We start from the raw sequence: 23,252 nt of genomic DNA, 5'->3' as shown, positions 1-23,252 counted from the left end.
CCTGCGTCCGGCCTCCTGATTGGGCAGTCAGCAACCAATCCTGGGCGACAGGGGGCGCTGGGGCCGGTAGGGGGCGGGGCGCCGGGTAGGACGACGGCGGCGGCGGCCTCGGCGGCGGCGGCGGCATCGCAGGTGAGCGCAGGGGGGCGGGCTCGGGCCGGCCGCGGGGAAACCGGGCCGGCCGGCTGGCCCTGAGCATCGCCGAGGGGCCGGGCGAGGGACGGCAGGGCGGCGCAGGGCCCTGCTTCTACGCCGGCCCAGACCCCGGGCCCGGGCCCCTGCCCTATCCCTGGGCCTCAGCTGGAGCCGGACAGGGCCGCCCCCCCGCCCCTCCCCCCCGGAGCCTCGAGTCCCAGGCGAGACTGGCAGGACATCTTGGACAGGGTCACGCTCCCACCCTCTGAGCTTGGGGTGCCACGGTGGGTGCCCCCTTCTCCTGGGGGACTCGTGTCATGTCAGCCACAGGGCTTGGGTGACAGCCTCCCGCTGAGTCCTGACCTTGGGGCTGAGGGCTGCCCCTGGGGGAGCCTTGGTAGCGCCCTGAATCACCCTCTCAGAGCTGGCGGGCTGCCCACCCTTCTGCACGGCCACTGCCCTTCCTGTTTCCAAACTGAACGGCTCCTGGCAGCTCCTGTTGGTTGCTGGCGTGGGCTCTGGGCAGGAAGGCCAGGCCCACAGGATGTCTGGTGGTCAGGAAGGTAGCCGTGAGTGCCCCCCGAGGGCAGAAAACCAAGGCCCTGAGGACGGGAGGGGGTGCTGGAAGTCTCCGGAGAGCCATTTTCCGAGGACAGGCACTGCTGTCCCCATACCTGAGACAGGGTGAGCTCACCTCCGGGGCTCCGCCCAATGCCAGGCATGCTGGGGCCTTGGGGCCTTCAGCACCCACTGGGCCCCATCAGACCTGGGTGGTGGGCGGTGGGCAAGGCAGAGTGTGCTGGCCCATTTTCCCCAATGAAAGGACCAAGATTTACGATGGTGAGTGACCTGCCCACAGAGTGGGAGGCAGAGCCTGCACAGGCTCGCAGGTGTCCTGTTCCTGGGTGGGGCTCTTACCACAGCTTGGGTGGCCTCCCTCACTGGGGGCCCCCGTAGGGCACTCAGCACCAAAGACACAGGAATCCCCTAGGCCCAGTGGGATGCGAGTTTGTCCTGGACACCAGGTAAGATGCAGCTGAGTTCCCAGGGCCCATCAGAGCCACACTGCAGTGCCAGCCCTGGGCACCCAGGGAGGCAAGGGCTAGGGTGCTCAGTGGCACCCACTCAGTGCATAGCAGCTTGGATGTTTGTGGAGTGACTGTTTGTATGTAAGTGGGGTCCAAGCAGGACTCTGTACCAGGGCGTTTCCGGGATTGAGGGAGGGCCTGTGACTGTCTTCACAGTGTGGGAAGACCTTTGTCCCAGCCACCTTTCCGTGCAGGACATGTACAGTTTCAGTATGAGTGAGAAGGCTGGTGTCTGTTCACCTGTCCAGCAAGTGCTGCCCCCAGCTTCTGCACTGGCTTTCAGGATGAATGCAGCTCTAGGCAAGGGGATCGAGGCTGCCAGCCCCTCCCGGCATCCCCTCACTCCACTGTCTCTTTTTCCATTATCCTCTTACCTACCCTGTTGGAATTTCCGGTCTTTGTTATTGTTTGATCCCCACCCCCACCCCACACTAGAATGTTGCCATGACCAGACTGGGCTGATTGTCTGTCACTGAGCACCCGAGTGCCTAGAAGAGTGCCTGGCTCTGGGGAGGAATCAACTCATGATTCTCCAACTAGTAAGAAGAGACACTCCAGTGGGAGAGACAGACAGTACACAAGTAAGCGAGGGAACACACGTAACAATGTCTGCTGCTAGCGAGACATAGTAGTGGTTGTACCAGGCCTGAGTGACAAGGAGGAGCCAGGCTCAGGTCTGCGGGCGCCTGTCCCAGTGAAGGGCACGGCAGGGTCAGCGGGTGTGTCTGAGTGCGCTTCCCCAGAAGGGTGAGGTGGGCTTTCAGTGGGAGCCTTGGGGCCCCAGCTGTTTCTTCCCTGCTGCTCCTGCCCACTCGCCCAGGGAGTGAGCTGACTCTCAGGGAGACAACCCACCAGCCCGACTCCCCCGCATCTCAGTCCGTATTGAAAAATGGGTGACTTGGAGTCGGACTTCAACCTAAGAGTCGTCCTGGTCAGTTTCAAGCAGTGTCTCAACGAGAAGGAGGAGGTGCTGCTGGACCACTACCTCGCCGGCTGGAAGGGGCTGGTCAGGTGCGTGCAAGGGGCCGCTGCCCAGGGCCGGGGCCTTCCCGGCCACACTCCCATGCGTGGTGGCCCTGCGCGTGCCGGGCTCCCCCTGCACCCAGCTGAGCGCCCCCTTCCCCTCCAGGTTCCTGAACAGCCTGGGTGCCATCTTCTCCTTCATCTCCAAGGACTTGGTGACAAAGGTGCAGGTCTTGGAGCGCCTACGCAGCAGCCCCCAGCAGGAGCACTACGTCAGCCTGCAGTCCATGGTGGCCTATGAGGTGGGCCACCAGCTGGTAGACCTGCAGCGACGCTCCCGTCACCCCGACTCGGGTTGCCGGACACTGCTGCGGCTGCACCGGGCTCTGCGCTGGCTGCAGCTCTTCCTGGAGGGCCTGCGCACCAGCCCTGAGGACGCAAGCACTGCCGTGCTCTGCACCGACTCCTACAACGCCTCACTGGCTGCCTACCACCCCTGGGTCATCCGCCAGGCCGTCACCATGGCCTTCTGCACGCTGCCCACACGCAAGGTCTTCCTGGAGACCATGAACGTGGGGTCCCCCGAGCAGGCTGTGGAGATGCTGGGCGAAGCCCTGCCCTTCATCGAGCACGTGTACAGTATCTCCCAGAAGCTCTACACCGAGCATGCCCTGCTGGACCTGCCATAGGAGCTGGCAGCCCAGGCCGCATGCTTGCCTTCCTCTAGGGCCTGACCATCCTGCCATGGAGCTTTCCAGATGCCCCAGAAGCAAGAACACTACTGTCCCCCTGCAAGCTGAGCCTGTGTGGCCCCCTTGGGCTGCAGACAGAAAGCACGTACTGGCTATCTGCTCCATACCTGTCCTCTCACTCTGCCCGTGCGCATTTTAGCTTTATCCTCAGCCAAATCCAGCGTGTGTCCAGTCAGGTGTTACCCAGATGGGTGAAGTGCAGAAAGCAGGTGGGGGGACAGAGTCAGTGTTTATACAAAAGCTTGAGGGGCTGCCCTGGCCGGCACGTCCAGTCTGTGAAATAAGAGGAAGCCACCCATCTTGGGAGTGCAGACTCCTTGCCAGCCGATGTGTCCAGCTGATGCGTGTCCTTCTCAGGCCTGGGACACACAGTGTCTGTGCCTGGATGGGCTGCTTCTGGCCCTTCCATACCTGATTGACTGTCCCCAGAGCATGGAGGGGATCCTGGGCAGCAGCTGGCACTGCAGCTCACTCCCTGCTCCTCACCTTGTTGGCTGGGGGCCCACATGTCCTCAGCAGTGACAGCCGGGAATTGAAGCCACACACACAGGCCTGCACATGTCAGCTGCTTCCTGGAGCCACACTGCTGCCCGGTTCTCCCCTAGGCAGCTGTGTCTGCACACCACAGCCCCGAAGCCCCCGGGAGCTCATGACTGCTGGGCCAGCTGGCCTCTCCCTCCCCGGCATCCAGCAAGAAGCTGCATCCCCTCTTCCCTGCCCCTTGCGCCCCGTCCCCATGGAGCTCAGGACACTCAGGACGCATGGCACCAGGAGGGTCCTGGACCCCGGGCCTGGTAGGCTGGCTGTCAGCCACACCCAGCCCAGCCATCACCGAACCCTTGGGAGCCTGGCCTGTTTCTCTGACTCTTCACTGTGATCAGGGCCGTTTGGGCACCCAAGGGTCAGTGTCCCCATACAGCAGATATGCATAAGTGGAGCCTGTGAGACCCTTGGAAATTATAACACGGGTGGTGGGTTTTCTGACCTAAATAAATTGCAATTACAGAACCACTGCACTCCACGACAGGGGTATTGGGTGTGCCAATCACCTGCCCACCCAGGGGGAAGGGGCATGCCTGGGCCACCATGGGTGGGGGCGTGGTGCTGCCTGCCTGTCCCTGTGCTTGGTCCCCCCCGCCCCTGCTGAAATCCATGTGATTACCCCATTTACAGGTGAGAAATCAGACATGAGTCACCCCAGAGGCTGGGTTGGAAGGCCAGCCACATGCTCTGTGGGAAGACATATGCCCAGGCTGCAGCCAGGGCTGCAGGGGCTGCCCTGTGCCACAAGAGCGGCATATCAGGAAGGGTCATCTCACACTCCGCCCAGGGCCTGTCTCAAATAGTCCACGCCAGGCTCTGCTCCTGTGCTCCATACCCAGCAAAGACCAGAGCCCTGTGTGGTGCCAGCAAAGGCCAGTGACTGTAAAGAACTTTCCTGGGAGAACATCCTGGGGTGTACACAGACCCTAGAGTGAAGGCTGCACAGGTGAGCATGCACATGGGCATGTGGGTGTCCCACGTGTGCATGCAGTGGGGGCTCCACACGACAGGCAGTGAGGATGGACAAGCACCGGGTCCCCTGCCCCGTAAATGTCTGCCAGGCCTGCCGGGTTGACGTGCCCAGAGCCCCCACCCTGGGGCGTCACCAGCTTCACCAGGGTGCATGGTGCCCGACAGGCCCCCAGGCCGGAGTACTCAGGTCCCCAGCACCTGGAGGCGAAGTAGGAACTGTGGCCAGCCCCCGCTGCACACCTGCTGCCCTGGCTGCATTTGCTTACGGCCTCCCCTCCCTCCTTTGCATGCAGGCCCAGCTGTGAGCTCTGTCTCCCCATAGGGAGGCACCTGCTGTGTCGGGGACCCAGGCCCAGTAGGGCACAGCCAGCCACAGGGCTCCTGAAATTGCCAGGTCTCAGGCCTCTGGTGGAGAAATGGCCCAGCCCCCCCCAGGTGCACTGTTCCCAGACAGGGTCATGCCCCCACCCCAGTAGTAGGATGAAGGCCAGGCTGGCAACTGTCCACTGTCGTCCTGGCTGGTGTGCAGGCCTATGGACACAGCCCCTCCGTCTGCCCCCTGGGCCTGCAGATGGAGCCACTCCTGCAGTTGCCTCCTGACTGCTGACAGTGCCGCCCCAGGACTGGAGAGAAGGGGTTCCAGGGCCTATGCCCCAGGCCACTGGCACCTCCAAGCCCCTCCCACAGGCAGCTGGAGAGCCCAGGACCCTTTGGCAGAGAAGTCCTGGGTGTCCATCCTCCCCTTCAGGAATGGGGTGGGTGCCACAAGGCTTGGGCATGGGTAACAAGGTCATGGTCAGTTGACACTCAGAGCCTGCCTCAGTCACTGTTGGCTAGAGAATTTGGTGGTATCAGGATAACAGAATCTGATGTGTGGAAACCCATGGGCCCAGGAAAGTAAAGACATCTCCAGGGGCCCCCAGGCTAGCAGGTGAGGACGGGTGCGGGTTTTGCTAAGCAAATCCTCCACCCCTCCCTGCCCCAACTCATCATCCCTGGGGCCCCCACCTGGCTTGCCCATTCGCCATCCCTGCCAGAAGCTGCCACCTGCCATGTCAGGCCTGGCCCTCCTGGGCCTCACTGCTCTCGTGGGCCTTGGGGCAAGCGCTGCATCGTGCCTGTCCCGGCAGCTGAGGCTGCAAGGGGACTACGTGCTAGGCGGGCTCTTCCCCCTGGGCTCGACCGAGGACGCAGATCTCGGCAACAGGACACAGCCCAACACCACCACATGCACCAGGTAGGGCGGCCGGGGCGACCCAGTGTGGGGGTGGGGGCCCAGAGCTGGGATGAGGTGCGGGCCACCTGCAGCCCTGTGTGGCCCCAGGTTCTCGTCGCGCGGCCTGCTCTGGGCACTGGCCGTGAAGATGGCCGTGGAGGAGATCAACAGAGGGTCCACCCTGCTGCCTGGGCTGCGCCTGGGCTATGACCTATTCGACACGTGCTCGGAGCCTGTGGTAACCATGAAGTCCAGCCTCATGTTTATGGCCCAGGCAGGAAGCCATAACGTGGCCGCCTACTGCGACTACACGCTGTACCAGCCCCGTGTGCTGGCCGTCATCGGGCCCCACTCCTCCGAGCTCGCCTTCGTCACCGGCAAGTTCTTCGGTTTCTTCCTCATGCCCCAGGTGCGCCCCACCTCTGCTTGCATCCCTGCCCCTCACCAGCCCTGCCCACGGAAGCCCCCATGTCAGGACGTACCCCCGGCCACTGCAGGTGAGCTACGGCGCCAGCGTGGACCTGCTGAGCAACCGGGAAACGTTCCCATCCTTCTTCCGCACGGTGCCCAGCGACCGTGTGCAGGTGGCCGCCGTGGTGGAGCTGCTGCAGGAGCTGCAGTGGAGCTGGGTGGCTGCCCTGGGCAGCGACGACACGTACGGCCAGCAGGGCCTGCGCCTGTTCTCCAGCCTGGCCAGTGCGCGGGGCATCTGCATCGCGCACGAGGGCCTGCTGCCGCCCCATACCCCCCACCTGCAGGCGGGTGCCATGCAGGGTCTGCTGAGCCACGTGAGCCGCGCTGGCGTGCAGGTGGTGGTGCTGTTCTCCTCTGCCCGTGCCGCCCGCACCCTCTTCAGCTATAGCATCCACTGCAGGCTCTCGCCCAAGGTGTGGGTGGCCAGCGAGGCCTGGCTGACCTCGGACCTGGTCATGACTCTGCCTGGCATGGCCCAGGTGGGCACCGTGCTCGGCTTCCTGCAACGGGGCACCCCGATGCCGGCGTTCGCGTCCTACGTGCAGACCCGCCTGGCCCTGGCTGCTGACCCTGCCTTCTGCGCCTCGCTGGACGCTGAGCAGCCAGGCCTGGAGGAGCATGTGCTGGGGCCGCGCTGCCCCCAGTGCGACCACATCACGCTGGAGAACCTGTCTGCCGGTCTGCTGCACCCCCAGACCTTCGCAGCCTATGCAGCTGTATACGGCGTAGCCCAGGCCCTGCATAACACGCTGCTGTGCACTGCCTCGGGCTGCCCAGTGCGGGAGCCCGTGCGGCCCTGGCAGGTGAGGCCCCTGTGTGTGCCCTGGGGGGACGGCATCGGGGTGGGGGGTGGGCTGGAGGTCGTGTGCCATGCCCACCGCCCACCACTTGCACTTCCGCCAGCTCCTAGAGAACATGTACAACCTGAGCTTCCGAGCGCATGGCCAGGCACTGCGGTTTGACACCAGTGGGAACGTGAACATGGATTATGACCTGAAGCTGTGGGTATGGCAGGACCAGAAGCCCGAGCTACGCACTGTGGGTACCTTCAATGGCCTCCTGCAGTTGCTGCCCTCCCAGATGTGGTGGCACACACCCAGGAACGAGGTGAGTGCCGGGCTGTGTGTCCCCAGTTGCACACCGGCTCCCCCACAGCCTGGAGCAAGCTCTGGCCCCACCTAGGGGGTGTCCCCAGGTCCTGGGCAGGTACACAACAGAGCAAAGCCTATCCTGAGGTCTCTGTACCAGAAACCAGTGTCCCAGTGCTCACGGAGGTGCAAGAAGGGCCAGGTACGCCATGTGAAGGGCTTCCACTCCTGTTGCTATGACTGTGTGGACTGCAAGGCAGGCAGCTACCTGCGCAACCCAGGTGAGGCCCTCCCAGGTGAGCCCCTTCCCTGCGGGCCACACAACCTGAAGCAGGAGTGGAGGAGGGAGACTCGCAATGTCAGGAGCCTAGAGAGGGTCCCAGAGACCATTCCCCCAGCACCCTCTCTCCTCCCATACCAGGTGACCTCTTCTGCACCCAGTGTGACCAGGACCAGTGGTCCCCAGCCCGGAGCCTGCACTGCTTCCCCCGAAGACCCAGGTTCCTGGCATGGGGGGAGCCGGCCGTGCTGCTGCTGCTGGTGCTGCTGGGCCTGACTCTGGGCCTGGTGCTGGCAGCGCTGGGGCTATTTGTCCGGCATCGGGACAGTCCACTGGTTCTGGCCTCGGGCGGGCTGCGGGCCTGCTTTGGCCTGGCCTGCCTGGGCCTCCTGTGCCTCAGTGTCCTCCTGTTCCCTGGCCGGCCCGGCCGTGCCAGCTGCCTGGCCCAGCAGCCGCTGCTCCACCTCCCGCTCACCGGCTGCCTCAGCACGCTCCTCCTGCAGGCGGCCGAGATCTTCATGGAGTCGGAGCTGCCGCCCAGCTGGGCGGGTCAGCTGCGTGGCCACCTGCAGGGGCCTTGGGGCTGGCTGGCGATGCTGCTCGCCATGCTGGTGGAGGTGGCACTGTGTGCCTGGTACCTGGTGGCCTTCCCGCCGGAGGTGGTGACAGACTGGCAGGTGCTGCCCACGGAGGCGCTGGTGCACTGTCGCGTGCGTTCCTGGGTCAGCTTTGGCCTGGTTCATGCCACCAACGTCATGCTGGCCTCCCTCTGCTTCCTGGGCACCTTCCTGGTGCAGACCCGGCCTGGCTGCTACAATGGCGCCCGCGGCCTCACCTTTGCCATGCTGACCTACTTCGTCACCTGGGTCTCCTTTGTGCCCCTCTTTGCCAATGTGCATGTGGCTTACCAGCCCGCTGTGCAGATGGGCGCCAGCCTCCTCTGTGTCCTGGGAATCCTGGTCACCTTCCACCTGCCCAGGTGCTACCTGCTGCTGTGGCGGCCAGAATGCAACACCCCCGAGTTCTTCCTGGGAGGGGGTCCTGGCGGTGTCAGAGGGCGGGGTGGAAGCGGGGATGAAGAGGAGACTCAGAGCAAAAATGAGTGACCCTTGACCTGACCTGACTGAGTGAACCCAGACCTAATCGAGATGACCCCAAACCAAGTCCCTATGCAGTGACCTACAGACTGCACCCAACTCTGCTGAGATTCCCACCTGTAGATTCTGATCCCAGGCTGTTTGCTGACCTTGACCTGACAGCGACCCCAGGCATGCAGTGTGCACGTGGGGGCTCAGCCCTGAGATCTCCCCATCTGGGGCCCCAGAGTCAGGCTGTCTTTGTCCAAGACCTGCCCAGGGGCCGCAGCTGGACAAAGGCCTCTAGACAGCTGCCCTGCAGCCCATACCAAGCTCACATGAAGCCCCCAGCCAGGCCAGTTGAAGGCCAAGCTAGGTATCACTCACCTGGCTGGGCTATGCCCGGGTTCCCCTATCCAACACCCCTCCCATCATCACTGGAGTGGGGGGCTGGTGAGTGGGCTATAGCTGCCCTGACCACGGGCCCCAGTGCAGGGTAGAGGCCTGCTGAGGGGGAATGGGGCACCCAGCTTCCTCCATCCCTGAGCGGGTAGAAAAGGGTCGCCTATCACCAGCACCGCGGACAGAGCCAAGGCACGGGATCAGCACCACGGCCAGCGCCAGCCGCCAGGACCCCTGGAGCCAGGAGCCAGCACCACGGATGGAAGACTTCCTGCCAGGTCCTTGCGGGCGGCCTGCACTGGGTTAGAGCCTTGTCGCTGAGTTGGGACCCAGAGGACAGCACCTGGCCAGACCCTCGAAAAGCTGGATGGCCCCCACGTCCCAGTCTCCTCAGGCAGGAGACTGGGCAGGAGAAAAGATACAGGCTACACATTGGTCCCATAAAATTAAATGCTTTTTAGTGTTTAAAATAGCATTTCCACAGAAGCAGCTCTATTAACTATCCAGATGATGCTCTGACTTGATCCAGTATCTACAGCGCAGACGTGTGCAGGCCAGACACTGGGAAGGAAGCGGCGCGTGCAGGTGGGCAGCAAGGCAGGGCGGGCTGGCTGCCCCTCCCCCCCAGACCCGCCCCTGCACCAGTTGTCTGCATCTGTGCCATCCCCCCTCAGGGGTGTGCCACCGCTGCCGCTGGCTGAAACACGCCCGTCTCCGCTCACGGACCTTCCCACACACCTGCACATACAAGCTGTCCCTGCACTCACTCAGACTCAGCGGTGGGGGGACATGCAAACTGCTCCAGCCAGGTGTGTGTTTGGAGGCTGACTTGGCTACCACCTCCTCCAGAGGACACAGGCCAAGCAATAAATAAATAAATTATACCCCTACCATGGGAAGCTATGGAGGGGTCCAGGGGTCCCAATTCCACCCCCAAGAAGCCCAGTCTGGGCACGATGGGTGGGGCCTTAGAACTGGGTGACAAGTGGGACCCAGGCCCATCAGCCACCTCTCAGCTTGGTCTGGGGCCCTGTGTACAGCTCTGTGGTGATTGGGGGTCCCTGAGGCGCATGCCACAGGAGACAGGTCAGACCTGTGTGAGCAGAGACAGAAGCACCCTCAAAGGGTCTGCGTGGACACAGCTGCTCTGACCAGGAGTGAGCAGGGCGCTGAGCCCAGGCCGGGGTGGTCTGGGCTGCCCTCAGCCCTCCCCTCCAACCTGCTCCCGCACTGTCCAGCCCCGGACCCCACAGCATGGCCACTTGTGCACATGGAAGCACAGGCTGACCCAGGAAGGCCACCGCTAAGACAAGTGCCCTCCTGCGGGAGTGACAGGACCACCAGCTCCCCCACGGCACAGCGGGGCTAAAGGCACGCTCTCCTCAGTCACATGATGTCCACAAAGAACTCACATGGGTTCCCCATGGCCTTCTGGAAGGACTGGCGGCTACCTGTCAGCTCTGGGGGGACAGCGGCCAGCTCCCGGACGGGAGGCCCCCCAGGTGGCCCACCCACCACTGAGTACGCCTTTGTCAGGGGGTGCAATGGGGGGAGTCCCGGGGCGGTGGCTGAGGCCTGGCTATGTGGGCTGCTGCCACGGCTCAGCTGGCTAGCCGGACGCTCCCGCCAGCTGCTGCCACCTGCTCTGCTTGGGGCTGTGTGGTCTGACTCGCTGCCGCTGCCCCCAGCCCCAACTCCCCGACGCTCCTCTCGGCCCAGGGCACGCCGGCTGCTCCCGCCTGCACTCCGGGTGGACCCGCTGCTTTTGCTTCCTGGGGTGGAGAAGGGGAGAGAGGAATAGATGGTCAGTGCCAGGCCTTGCCTCTTTCAGGACGACTGACCACTGCCAGGGCACACAGGGGCAGAACCTGGTGTCCCGAGCCGGGCTGGGGATGGGAGGGGGCAGCCATGCAGACACGAGGGCAGGGCTGGCCCTCCCAGACACGCAGGAGCAGCTGCAGCAGGCGGGGCGGGGGGGGGGGAGAGGGGGCTGGGGGACAGTGGCAGGCAGGCGGGGACGCTTGGAGCCAGCGTGATGCCCCCACACCTCACCCCAATGCCCGCACTGAGGGCCTGGTCTCGCAGCTGAGAAACAGAAACCCATGAAGGGCCTGTGTGCCGGCGCTACCGTCGGCCATCCTGGGACCCCACCCAAAGACCCACCTTCCATTGGACCCCAGGGCCCTGGCCAACCACTCGGCTCAGCCCTGTCCTGGGTTCTCAGGAAGCATTGGGAACCCGAGGACGCTGGCTGACTGGGGACATGCCGAGAGGGACACCGGGCAGGACCCTGGCTTACCGGCCCCGAGGTCCATTCCGCTAGTCCTTCAGTCTAAGGCTTGCTCAGCACAAAGCAAGGGATAGCATGAGTTACACAGCAGGTCCAGCCCAGCACCCTTGCCCGCCACCAGCTGGGCCTGTCCAGGCTCCACAGGCGCCCAACACAGCTTCCCCTCGGGCACCACTGCCCTCCGACCCGCTCTCCTGCCCAGGTCTACTGGGCCAGCTGCCTGACCTGTCCCTAAACCCTGTGGGCACTCGTCCACCAGTCTCACTGAGCCCCACTCAGCCTTGGGCCAGGGCTTCTCCTAAGGGAGCCCCCCCGGGCTCTCCCCTCAGCTCCCCACACATCCCAGTGTGGGGATGTGGTCATGTGTCAAGCTGTCCTACCCTGGTTTCCTGCTGGGCTGCAGGTGCCAGGGCGAAGCTGTCCGACCACTGAATCCTGGGGCCCCTCTGCCATACCCTCACCAGACCACTGCACTGCCCTTCCCCACAGCATCTCCTGGCCTCATGCCTCTGCCACGCCAGGGACATCAGCCCCCCACAACCACCACAATCCTTCTCCCCATCCCCTCAACCATTCACCCCTTCCAAAGGCAGCCACCCAGGGCCTGAGCACAGAGCAGGCGGGAGTGCACAGGGTGGGGGGGAGGGGGTGGCACACAGGGCAGAGCCAGGCGGTGGGGACGGCGGGGCTGGGCTCACAGGCTCTCACCTTCACTCTGCTGACTGCCAGCACTGCCGCTGCCGTAGCTGAAGCCGGGGTCCTGGTATGCGGGCGGGAAGCAGGGCGGGGGCCCTGCATACTGGTAGGGGTAGCCCTGGCCCAGGGCCCAGGGGGCGGCCGGGTGGGGCAGCGGGGCCAGCGTGTCCTGATCTGAGGCCCCGCTGGAACCGCTGTTGAGGTTCAAGGCTGCGAGATCTGACAGAAGGGGAGGGCGGGTGAGGGTGAGAGGAGGGCAACTGGCCCCCCCGGGGCGCCGCCCCGCAGCCCCCACTCACTGCTGCACAGGTCCCCAAAGACGTAGTAGCACTGCTCGGAGAAGGTGACCTTGTTCACCGTGTGCCGCAGGAAACCCCGCTTCAGCATGCTGCTGGCGTACTTGCGCGCCTCCCGCCGCTCCTTGAAGCCGTCCACGTGGGTGTACAGCCAGTCCACCACGTCAGCCCCTGGCCGGAGGCACGTGTCAGGCCCAGAGCCGCCAGGGCCGCCGCCCACCCCCCACCCTGCGCTCCAGCAGGCACGCACCGATGACGGCGTTGGCAATGGTGATCTTCAGCCACATGCGGTCACGAATCTCCAGGCCGGAGTCCGGCAGCTGCATGGCCCGGACCACGACACCCATGTCACTCTTCACTGTCAGCGCCGCCTCCTCCAGCTCTGCAAGGCACAGCCCCGCCTCAGCCGGCGTGGGAGGAGGACTCGGCAGCCACCCGCCTGCCTGCAACACCCCCTAGAGGCTGGGTGACTGCAGCCCGTCCACCACCCGATGGAACCCAGGGCTGTGGGGCTGAGGGGGTGCAGGGGGGAGAGGGTGACATTGGTCTCCTTCCCCAAGCGGACCTTGGGCCCAAACCACGGTGAGGCTGCCCCACCCACAGCCCAGAGCCTGTGAGATCAGCCTCTTCCCCTCCCTGCGCCAACCAGCTGGGGCTGTTAGTCATGTCAGCGGCAGCCAAGCAGCGTGAGGACCCCCTACATGCACCTGCTTCTCCCCACTCCTGGCACAGCAGAGTCCTGGGCAGGTACCCCAGGGCTGGCCAGCCCCCCAGCCACCTTCCACCCCCACCACACAGAAAATGAGCACTCTGTCGGCACTGCGTCTGCACGCATGGGCCTGGCAGCAGCACAGCCCTGAGGCTGGGATGGCCCTCGAGTGTGCCCCACCGGGTGGGCCCGTCGGCCTGTCCTGGGCCCTGGTGCCTCTGTTCCCTAAACTCATGAGCTGCCACTTACGTGGAGCGCCGGGCACAGAGCTGGTTAGTGAGGAGGAGCTGGTGCGTGTGACGGCGCTGGAGCAGGGGCTCGTACCGTAGCGGGGCAGGGCTCCGGTCAGCGCCGCGGTGTGCGACAGCCAGGCAGCAGGGTCAATGGGCCGAACCGGGTCAGCTGGGCGGCCACCACGTGGCAACAGATGGACGGACAGACGGTGGGAGAGGAAGCGGAGCACAGGGCAGAGAGGAGAGAAGCCCTTCAGCTGGGCTGCGGGCCCCCATCCCCCACCCATCAGCCCATGGGGTCACTCACCCCTTGGGACAGTGAAGTAGCTCCGGGGGGTTGGGTCCCAGCACTTGGCCACGGTGAGGCTGATGGGCCTGCAAGGTGGGAAGGGGCAGGTCACACGGGCGAAGCCCCACGGGCCCGCCCCCGGCCCCCCATGCCTCACCCTGTCTGGGATACAATCTCCCGCAGCACCCGCACGGCGTCGTCGTTGCTCATGTTCTCAAAGTTGACGTCGTTCACCTGTGAGGGGAGGGCTTCAGCATGGCGGGCGGTGCTGACCTCTCCGCCCCCAGGGCCTCCCCAGGCCCGCACCTGCAGCAGCATGTCCCCTGGCTCGATGCGGCCGTCGGCAGCCACGGCCCCGCCTTTCATGATGGAGCCAATGTAGATGCCGCCGTCCCCGCGGTCGTTGCTCTGGCCCACGATGCTGATGCCCAGGAAGTGGTGCCTCTCTGTTGGGGGGTGCGGTGAGCAGCCCCGCCCGTGGCTCCCCCCACGGAGGGCCCCCCACCCTACCAGGGCCCGGCCCCATCCAGCGACCCCGCTGGAGCCTCACCCATGTTGAGGGTGACAGTGATAATGTTCAGGGACATAGTGGAGTCCGTGATGCTGCTGAAGGACGAGGCCTGTGGAGGGCCGCCAGGTGAGGGGCTGCGGGAAGGCGCGCGCGGGCGGACCCCACCCACGCGCGGCCGCCACCGCTACCTACGCGGTCCGTGTGCCGCATGCGCTGCTTCCGCCGCCGCCGCTTGTGCTTCCGGATGAGCCGGGAGGAGGTGCTTTGCTCGGTAGAGCTGCTCAGCCTGGGGACAAGGAGTCAGGGGGCAGGCGTGAAGCTGCAGGACTGAGGCGAGGTGACAGAACAGGCGCCCTCACCCCTTCACAGAATCAGGACACGGCGGGGGACGGGGCGGGTACCAGAGGTGCTGGGGCGGGGGCCTGGGCAGTTTGCTCAGGACGAGGGTCTGCTCCTGGTTGTGCACACACACCACCCCGCACACGTGACACGCAGCAAACCCCACACCTACGGGGGGGGGGGTCACTACTCTCAGGCAAACATGGACACAAACACAGGGTGAGCCAGCATGGCAGCTGCACTGGCACACTCGTGTGCACAGCACGCACACGGACAAGCACATGCACCTGTGCACACCACACAACGTGCACACACACCTGTGCGTGCATGCACGCCCTCGTGCGCACACACCTGTCACCTGCACATGCACACACCAGCACACACCTATGCACATATGCACACTTGCCCCACCCTATGTACATGCACATCTGTTCACACCCACGCACCCAGGACACACACACCCACGCACACATACCCACTTGCACACCCACATGCCAGCTTGCACACACCCATGCACACACACCGGCTTGTGTTGTCGTCCTCATCCGAGTCAATGAAGCTGCTGGACTCAAGTTCACTGCTCAGCACGGTGGACGCACTGTCAGGGGGCAGCCCCAGGTCCCTACGCCGGTCCCCCCTCGGGTGCCCATTGGTCCGGGCAGCTGTGGGGACAGCAGAGAGGGGAGTCAACTCTGGGGTCCCCTGGGGGTCATGGGTGGCCTGTGCATCCTCAAGCACCTGTTGACCTGGGCACTGGCAGGGTGACCGTGCCGTTGCTGGGGGTCACTGGGGTGCAGGAAGTCAGGCCTGGAAGTGCTCCCCAGAGACCCCCACCGGGCTGAGGCAGTAACTCCGGATCAGCAGAGACCTGGGCTGCGCGTGGGGCCCAGGGGCCTGGGGCGTGGCCTCTCACCCTCCTCGCGGTTCCGGCGCCGGGCTCGCTCCCGCCGGTGGCTGACCGTGGACTCTGTGCCGGTCTCGTTGTCCATCCCGTCACGGCTGCTGGCCACATTTGGGCTGTTCCGACGAGAAGAGGGGTTGGGCAGGCCTGCCCCGCAATGCCTGGGATGCCCTCTCAGTCTCTCCCCTCCCCTTGCCTGGTGTACCCTGACTCTGCAGAGGCCCTCTTCCACCCCTGTCTAGTCTGGGCCTCTCGGCCCGCCCTCTCTGCTGACCAGTATCTACTGACCAGGAGTCCCTGCTCAGCTGCCCAACCCCCCAACAGGTCTTGGCAGGGGCCCCTCAGGACCACCGGGCTCAGTCCCCCTGAGTTCTTACTGGAAAGACGGGGGCCGGGAGTCCCCAATGCCGCCCATCCGCTCAAGTGGTGGGGGCAGGTCTGTGTGGCCGTCAGTGGCCTGAGACCCTGCGTCTGAGTGTGCACCCTCAGCCAGGACCAGCTGCGGAGGAGAACGATAGCTCAGTGATGCCCAGCAGCCGCTAGGCCATCCCTCGCAGGGCGCCCAGGGCTCAGGGGACCAGCCCCCTCCCACTCACACCCAGCTCGCCTGAGCCCAGCACCCCTGCAACTCTGGAACCATCCCCACCCTGGCCGAGCGCCCTGTGCCAATGTCCCACAGACTCACCCAGGAGACCACGCGGCCGTTGAAGCAGGGCAGCCTGGCATTATCGGCCGAGATCTCCTCCTTCACCACCCTGCAGGCAGACACCACCATGAGACCACCCGCACTGGGGCCCACTCCCATCAGTGGGCTCTGGAGATAAGCCCCCAACCCTTGTGCAAGGTGTGTGCCACACCAGGGCACCCGGCCACATGCCCAGAAGTCAGTCTGTGTGCATGCCCCTGCCCAGCACATTCTCTTCCTGGGGACCCTCAGCATCCTCCTGAGGGCCCATCAAGGGGGTCCAGACCCCCGACCCTCCAGCACTGGGCTGTCACTGCCTGTAGCAATCTTGCTGCGTGCTGCGGGCCCCACGGGTGGATCTGTGGGGGGTGGCTGTGTCCGGCTCTGCGCCACCCCTGGCCCAGAGCAGGCCTGAGCATAGATGCGAGGGCTGTCATACCCCACGGACACAGGCAGGCCAAGATGACACAGCACACTGACACACACAGACACACACACACACAGACACACACACACACACATTCTGAGGGCAGGCCACCTGCCTAGCCAGGGAGACAAGCAGACCCCCATGGGCTGTACCAGCTCAACTCAAGACCTGGGAGGACAGCTGGGCCCCCTGAGAAGTTAGCCCCGGAGGTCCCTGCCCAGCGCAGCCCAGGTTTTTAAAGCTGCCCTGGTCAGGTGGGCGTGCAGGGTAGGGGAGGCAGGAAGCACAGGGCCAGGCTCCCTGACTGGGAAGCAGACTGACGACCCTGGGGTCAGAAACAGCTGTGGCGGTCCAGGTTTCAGGTTCAAAGGGGGGGGGGTCAGCACCCAGCACAGCTCACAGAAGCAGCTGTGGAGGGGCTGTGTCTCTGTGGCCTCCTGGAGACCCAGGGAGAAGGGCAGGCTGGGCTGCAGGCTGCAGTGGGAGGAGACCGTGACACCCTGCTCCCTGGAGCCCAGCCCTGCCCAGCACAGGGGGATTTCCAAGCCTGAGATTTGGGCCAGCGGAGAAACGGGAGGCAGAAGACCAGGCAGGAAGCAGCCTCAGTTTGGCCAGCACCCCACACTCCCAGCCAGGGAGCAAGGCCTCAGTTCACCCAGTCTTCTGGAGGGGGCCCCAGAGTGGATGGAGGAGACAGGGCCAGCCTGGGGGAGAGGACCCCTGCCAGGCTCCTGCAGCAGTCCTTTAGACGCCTCCCAGGGCCAGCCCCACATGCACCAATAAGGTGGACACCCCCACCGGCAGAAAAGTTCGCCTCTCAGGACCTCCGCTCCCCTGTGAGGGGCAGACCCCATGTCCACACTACAGTTCTGCAGAGCTGAGCTTCCAGGGCAGGCCGTGACCCCACCCAGAACTCGGCCAAGGACACACGAGGTTGTCACCACAGAAGACCTGAGGTGGCCGGGGACACTGGGATTCTGCCCACTGCAGCTGACAGACGGCGGGCCTGTGGGCCGAGAGCACCATCTCTGAGTGACGGCAACCACAGAGACCCAGCAGGGCCCTGGTCCCCACACAGCCCAGGTGGCCCCACCTGCGGCCTCCCTTCCATATCCAAGCTCCCGTCCTTTCAGACTCACGCACGGGGCCAGAACAGCAACCCAAACTCCCATGCCACAGGGCCTGCCTCGCTCCCCCAGGTACCCAGAAGCACCTTAAGCCCCTGCTTCCACCCAGCCAAGACCTCTAGATGACCCATCACCCAGGGCTGCCTGAGGCCGCTGAGCCCCCCAGGCAGGCCCCAGAGGTCCTGCTTCCCCGGCCCCTCCCCCCAGCCTGAGGAGCCCGCGTCCCACACCACACAACAGAGCATGCTGCCTTCCACCGCGGGTGGGGATTGGGGGTGCCCCACAGGCCCAGCCCCGTGAGGCCAGGACAGAGCAGACACAGGGACAGGTGCCAGAGCCCCAGGACAAGGACACAGGCTCTCGGTGGGATGCAAGACGCTGCCCACTTTTGGCCTAGAAGCCTGGGGGAGGGACAAGGTCGGCTTGGGGGTGGGGGGAATTCCTCCTAGCCACTCTGAGGCTCCCTCCTGGGCCAGCCTCACCGGGTGGGAGAGCAGACCTGGGGAACAGTCTCCACTGACCCTCGGAGAAGGCCACCCAGGCACCTCTGGTGGCATCTTGCCCGGACCTCAGAATTCCTGGCAAGATCCCAGTTAACCTCAGACTTGTGGCCGCCCCGCCCCGCCCACCACCCCCGCAGACTCGCCCTGGTGAGGAATCTGCTCCGAGCAGGGCCCTTGGAGCTGAGCACAGCCCAGGGCCCAGGAGGACCGAGGGGCTCCCACGGCCACAGCACTCCATGGGCCAGTCCTCCGTGGGACGGCCCTAAGTGTGTGCCCAGAGGCAGAGGGTACCCCCCACTACCACCACACAACAGGGAGTTGGCAGAGAGCGCTGGCACACAACAGGGGAAGAAGGGCTGTCCCCCAATTCCTCAAAGAGCCCTCCCCAGGCTCAGACACCGCAGGCTCCAGGACAAGGGGGGCTCAGTCCTCCACACCCTGCCACAGCTCTGGGGGGGTGACCAACACTTCCGGGGGCCACTGACCCCAGATGGCACAGCTGCGGAAGGCAGAGGGAGACTCAGCCAGGCCACGCGCCCACCCCCTGCCTCACAATCCCCACACCGCACCAGCCAGGGCCCACAGGCCATGTGGCCCAGAGATGGAGTGGCCTGGGCCACGGCCAGGAGAGCTAAGTGCCCGGCAGCCCTGGGAGAGGGAGCGGCGAGCCCAACACCCTCACCTTCCACCTCACAGCCCATGAACTGGGCTCAGGCTCCTCCCTATACCACCACTCACCAAACACACACTTGCAGCTCAGGACCAGCCCAGCACAGGCCCAGAGACCCTGCCCAGCTTTGCTGGGTCAGAACAGCCATGACCTGCATGGGAAAAGGGGGGCGCAGGACCCACTTGGCCCACTTGGCCAAAGACACCAGTGGGGAGTGGGTCCTGGTCCAGCACACGTGGCCCCACCGCAGACTCCCACTTCCCTTACCAGGTGGTCAGCTGTGGTCAGGAACAGAAGAAGCTCAGGCAGCTCAGGGCACAGCCCACAGTGAGGTGGGGGTGGTCAGAGCAAGGGGCCCAGGCTCACAGCCCCTGATCTGAGGCCACACTGTCATGGGGTGGGGGCACTGCTCCAGTCCAGCGGGAGCTGCCCTCCCTCCCCCCACCTCCACTCCGTCCACAAGGCCCCTAGGTTTCCTTTGCAATAAGTATGAGTAATGGGTCACACCTCCCAGAGGGGGTTTATCCCACTGAATAAATGACTCTATACGATTTAGAACTTGGAGCTCTGCAGACCGATCTCAGGAGAGGAGAGAAAGGAGGCAGCCGTGGGGGTCCTCCCGTTCCTGAGGCAACCCGGCCACCAGCCAGAGATCCAGGGAGAAAACAACGTAAACCTCCCCCATTCTGTCTGCCCACTGCGCCTTCCAGTGTCACCCCAATCCATCCCCTGTGCTGGCCCACCTGGACCTCACAGCTGCTCACTGCCTCCCACCCAGTCCTATTCCCTCCCACATCCCAGCCATTTCCAGAAAGTCTAAAGAACTCTAGGCCTGTTCCAAGACCCACACTGGCCTGTCCACCTGCCTCCTTGGCCAGGACACTCACAGGCCCTACAAATCCCCCAACAGGCACGGCCTCCGCTGGGGGTGCATGTGGGTGGGGGTCTCTGCAGCTCCTGGGCGACCCGCAGTAGCTAGCAGGCACCAGAGAAGCAACAGGCCTCTCAGGAGGCACCCAGAGCACGGTCTGAGGGCAGCAAGCTGGGGGTCTGGGCACACACCTTACCACACCACAAGCACCCTGCTGGCTTCAGTGTGTGACAGACGGCATGTGTGACTTTAGTAACTTTTGTTAAAATAATAAGCTAAGTTAAAAATAAAAGTCCCCTTTCACACAGCCAATAATCACAGTCAAAGCAATCCAGAGCCAGAGGAGCAGGGACTGTGTGAGACTGCCCAGGAGGGCAGGGAGGAGTGGATCAGACCCCCCAGCACAGGGCCCCACCTTCAGAGGCCAGCAGGAAGGCCAGCAGGCAGGGCAGGGAGGGGGAGAGGAGTCCAGCCTTCCCAGACTGCCAGGGACACACCCTCCCCTCTGCCTCTCCTTGGGGAGGGGGAGCCCAAGAGAGTTCAGTCGTCCAAATGTCCCTCGGGTCCCTGAGAGCTGCAGAGTAGCACCAGCCAGACCTGACCTGGGCCGCCCAGTGCCCATGCAAACCACAGAATCCAGGAAATGGCCTCAATGTCAAAGTCCCAAGACGCAGCCACACACAAGGGCACGGCTGCCTGGCTGCCAGACAGCAGCCAGGCACACCTGCTGGGCCCTCGGGCGCCCCCTCCCCAGCACTGCAGAGCCTGGGACTCAGGTTACAGGTGGCTGAGCTGGGTCAGGCCTGGAGCAGACAGCGGCCTCCAGCTCTGGTGCTCACAGTCCCCGAGGCCCAGCCCAGGGCAAGTGGGAAGTCCTCTGAGCAGACAGCCACCCCAGCAGGCAGGCAGGCAGTGGACCCAGGGATGCTGAGCCAGACGCTGCTCCAAGTGCTGTGTGGCCCGGCAGGGACAGAGGCCTCAGGGCAAGCAGCCCCAGGGCAGGGGTTGGCAGAGTGACCCTTGACCTCTGCCCTGTCCGCAGTACCCTGGAGAGGGCCGGAAGGCTTCTTGAGCTTCCAGAAACTTCTGCAGATCCCAGCAGACAGGTCTGTGCCCCTGTCCTAAATCACCTCATTTCCTCTTTCCCCCCCATGCTAACTAGGGTACCCACTGGGAGGCTGGGAGTGCGGCCCCCCGCCCTTCCCCAGTGACACACCTCTGGCTCCAGTCCCCATAAATCACAAGCGCTCCAGGTCAGCCTTAAGCACCTGACCTCCACCGGAAGGAGCAGGGCCCTGAGTCTGAACGATGCCAGGTGGGACTGCAGGGAGGCGCTGGGACACAGGCCCTGACCCGCGGCTCCCACACACTCAGGCACAGAGGACCAGGCCCCGAGTGGGTAGAGACGCCAGGACACTCGCCAGACGACCGTCCATAGCTCTCAGGCTGCTGGGGGCAGTCAGGGCCCATGCGTCCCCAGCTCAGCGCGCAGACAGGTGGACACCCATCACACCGGGGCGCGAAGGCACGTCCCGCAGCCCCAGCCCCGGGATCCCGAAGGCCCCGCCGTGCGCAGACAAGTGCGGCCCCCGCGCGCGGCCCACTGACCCGAAGTCCTGGTCCATGGACTTGAAGAAGAATTTGTAGGCGTGCACCGGCCGGTTGCTGAGCACGTTCTTGAAGTCGGCCAGCGTGACGCGCTCGGGCGCCACGGGCAGCTTGACCAGGTACGGCGTCTCCTCCTCGTCCATGTGATAGATGATCTTGGTCTCCGCCATGGCGCGGCGACGGCGGCGGGCGCGGGGCCTGCGCGGCGCTCAGGCCCGGCCCGGGGCTCGGACGCGGGCGCCTCCCCGCCGCTGGCCTGCGCCCCGCCCGCCCGCCGCTCCCGGCCCGGCCACCCCGGCCCCGCCCGCCCCGCCGCCCCCGGCTCCGCGCGCGCTCCGGCTGCCAACCCGCGGCCCGCGGCCGCCCATCCGCCCCTGGCCCGGGGACGCAGGCAGGGAGCGCGCGAGGCCCGGCCGCGTCCGTGCGCCCTGCCGCCCCCCTCGGGCCGCGCAGATCCAGGGACCGCCCGGCGCCCGGCCAAGCGCGCGGCCCGCGGGGGGCGCCCGAGAGCTCGGCGGCGCCGACGTCACCGGGCCGCCTGCGGCTCGGGGCGGGGCCGCGCACGCGCGGGGGGCGGGGCGTGCGCGGGGGTGGGACCACGGGGTACGGGACCACGGTGCGTGCACCCGCGCGCGGCCCCCCAGCGCGCTGTCCCCGAGTCCCGAGCCCCGCGGCGGAGCGTTCGGGGGCGCCCACAACACTCGCGGGCCGCAGCCCCGCGGGGCTGTTGGACGGACAGGGCTGCGCCTCCCGGGGCAGGAGTTGGGTGGAGACCCACCTGCACATCGCGCCCCCAGCTGTCAGAAGGGAACCCCCCCGCCCCGCCCCGCCCCGCCGGGAGCCCTCCGGGGAGTGTCGTTCGGCGGGGTTCCGGCCCTCCTCCCCTTCCAAGGGCTCCCGGGTTTGTGGGTGCTCAGAGGTCGGAGACTTCCTCGTCACAGCTTCCGGGTCATATCATCGGGCTGCAGGGGGCCTCGGAGGAAGCTGAGGACACTTGTGTCGCCTCCCGGATCCGAGGACACCTGGTCGCTTTGCGCCCCCGCGCCAGCTCCGACATCGCGCGCCCTCTGCTGGGACCCCCGGGGGCTCAGAGAAACAAGGGCCAAGTGAATGGGTGGTGGAGCGGGGAGTGCGGGTGTGTGTGATGCCAAGACAACGGGTCAGCACACAGCTGTGTGCGCGTACGTGTGCACAGAGGTGCCCAGGCATGGTGCTTCTGGTAGCAGGTAATGGCATTTTCTTCTTCCCCGGCCGCTGTCAATCAAATCAGCCTGGGATCCTCCATGGGTCGAGAGACCTGAAGCCACGCCCTTCAGGCTATGAAGGGTCAAGCCCTCCACTGGGGTGAGTGGCTCTCCCTCCCCCTTACCCCAAGAGGAAGACTGGAGGCCACCAGAGGGAGTCCTACGCTGGCGAGTGACAAGAAGAGGAGCGTCCCTAGGATGGGACCCGAGGTGATGGGGAAGGGGGTTGTGATGCCCTGTGACCCTTTCCCAGCATCCACCTTGAAGATGGCTGGAGCCTGGGACTCGCCCATCTGCCTGGTCATGACCATCCTCAGGCAGTGGGCCACCGCAGGAAAAGAGCCCACCAGTCCACCAGTGACTGGAGGACCCAAAGTTTGGACCTAAGTCCCTGAGCCCAGGCTGGGGACCAACCCCAGGTCAGCCTAGGCCAGGGGTCCTGCCCTCCATTCCCCTACGCTCTGATGGGGAGAGTGGACAGGGCTCTGTGAGGTTGGCACCCATTCTACAAAGCCTGGGCCTTCTCCCTTCGATCTTGGTTTGCCCCGAGGTAATGTGAGGAAGCCAGGCAGGGCAGCCTTAGACCAAGGGTCCACCACAGCTCTCTGCTGTGTGTCCAGCGAAAGAGGGAGACAATGCCTGCCCTGAGAGCTCACAGGAGACCAGAAACCCCCAGGCCAGACACAAATGGCTGCTGGTCACACAGATTCAGGGCATCTGATGCCCCTGAGCTTCTCTTCCCCACTTGACAGTCCAAGTCACAGGAGAGAAGCTGGTAGCCAATCCCAGCTGATACTGCTGTGGTCAGGCCAGGCTCTGCAAGGAGGGGTGAGTTTGTGGACAGAGCCGGAGTCCTTACAGGAG

General features: G+C 64.9%; 3 protein-coding genes across 10 annotated transcripts; 2 read left to right on the top strand and 1 right to left on the bottom strand.

Annotated features, from left to right (window-relative positions):
• Nucleotides 1–53: 53 nt before the first annotated feature.
• On the top strand, nt 54–3,958 carry CPTP (ceramide-1-phosphate transfer protein). 4 transcript variants are annotated; one of them, XM_081056015.1, is made up of 4 exons: nt 76–132; nt 1,659–1,804; nt 2,100–2,234; nt 2,353–3,958. In XM_081056015.1, exons 3-4 carry the CDS (start codon nt 2,113–2,115, stop codon nt 2,873–2,875), a joined length of 645 nt encoding a protein of 214 aa, XP_080912141.1. In that variant the 5' UTR covers nt 76–132; nt 1,659–1,804; nt 2,100–2,112; the 3' UTR covers nt 2,876–3,958. The 4 variants fall into 4 exon arrangements, with proteins under 4 accessions (XP_080912138.1, XP_080912141.1, XP_080912139.1 ...); XM_081056013.1 differs by having other exon boundaries at nt 2,044–2,234; XM_081056012.1 differs by lacking the exon at nt 1,659–1,804 and having other exon boundaries at nt 54–132; nt 2,044–2,234.
• Nucleotides 3,959–5,462: 1,504 nt separating this feature from the next.
• On the top strand, nt 5,463–9,432 carry TAS1R3 (taste 1 receptor member 3). Its single transcript, XM_081055357.1, has 6 exons — nt 5,463–5,690; nt 5,778–6,078; nt 6,167–6,946; nt 7,047–7,250; nt 7,392–7,512; nt 7,653–9,432. The coding sequence occupies exons 1-6, from the start codon at nt 5,506–5,508 to the stop codon at nt 8,615–8,617; spliced, it is 2,556 nt and encodes an 851-aa protein (XP_080911483.1). The 5' UTR covers nt 5,463–5,505; the 3' UTR covers nt 8,618–9,432.
• Nucleotides 9,426–21,426, bottom strand: DVL1 (dishevelled segment polarity protein 1). Of its 5 annotated transcripts, XM_081055361.1 has the most exons (16): nt 21,145–21,426; nt 15,939–16,008; nt 15,631–15,752; nt 15,266–15,369; nt 14,876–15,014; nt 14,206–14,299; nt 14,053–14,122; nt 13,809–13,948; nt 13,660–13,736; nt 13,521–13,588; nt 13,230–13,382; nt 12,522–12,653; nt 12,275–12,442; nt 11,988–12,194; nt 11,289–11,327; nt 10,651–10,761 (listed from the first exon to the last, which is right to left on the bottom strand). In XM_081055361.1, the coding sequence occupies exons 1-15, from the start codon at nt 21,312–21,314 to the stop codon at nt 11,317–11,319; spliced, it is 1,725 nt and encodes a 574-aa protein (XP_080911487.1). In that variant the 5' UTR covers nt 21,315–21,426; the 3' UTR covers nt 10,651–10,761; nt 11,289–11,316. The 5 variants fall into 5 exon arrangements, with proteins under 5 accessions (XP_080911484.1, XP_080911485.1, XP_080911486.1 ...); XM_081055358.1 differs by lacking the exon at nt 11,289–11,327 and having other exon boundaries at nt 9,426–10,761; XM_081055359.1 differs by lacking the exon at nt 11,289–11,327 and having other exon boundaries at nt 9,426–10,761; nt 13,305–13,382.
• Nucleotides 21,427–23,252: the final 1,826 nt, after the last annotated feature.

Source organism: Rhinolophus hipposideros, assembly GCF_964194185.1.
Source record: "Rhinolophus hipposideros genome assembly, chromosome: 8".
NCBI lineage: Eukaryota > Metazoa > Chordata > Mammalia > Chiroptera > Rhinolophidae > Rhinolophus > Rhinolophus hipposideros.
The sequence above is the reverse complement of the archived record's forward strand: the minus strand, read 5'-3'. Positions and strand labels throughout refer to the sequence as shown.

What these genes read in the sequence shown, in the direction of transcription:
- CPTP (XM_081056012.1), top strand. Translation starts at nt 2,113, where the DNA reads ATGGGTGACTTGGAGTCGGACTTCAACCTAAGAGTCGTCCTGGTCAGT. An exon ending in GGCTGGAAGGGGCTGGTCAG is followed by an intron (nt 2,235 to 2,352) that starts GTGCGTGCAAGG and finishes CTTCCCCTCCAG; the next exon opens with GTTCCTGAACAGCCTGGGTG.
- DVL1 (XM_081055358.1), bottom strand. Translation starts at nt 21,314, where the DNA reads ATGGCGGAGACCAAGATCATCTATCACATGGACGAGGAGGAGACGCCG. An exon ending in TCCCGGCCCCCGTCTTTCCA is followed by an intron (nt 15,370 to 15,630) that starts GTAAGAACTCAG and finishes TCGTCGGAACAG; the next exon opens with CCCAAATGTGGCCAGCAGCC. An exon ending in GAGGACGACAACACAAGCCG is followed by an intron (nt 14,300 to 14,875) that starts GTGTGTGTGCAT and finishes CCTTGTCCCCAG; the next exon opens with GCTGAGCAGCTCTACCGAGC.
- TAS1R3 (XM_081055357.1), top strand. Translation starts at nt 5,506, where the DNA reads ATGTCAGGCCTGGCCCTCCTGGGCCTCACTGCTCTCGTGGGCCTTGGG. An exon ending in AACACCACCACATGCACCAG is followed by an intron (nt 5,691 to 5,777) that starts GTAGGGCGGCCG and finishes GTGTGGCCCCAG; the next exon opens with GTTCTCGTCGCGCGGCCTGC. An exon ending in GTTTCTTCCTCATGCCCCAG is followed by an intron (nt 6,079 to 6,166) that starts GTGCGCCCCACC and finishes CGGCCACTGCAG; the next exon opens with GTGAGCTACGGCGCCAGCGT.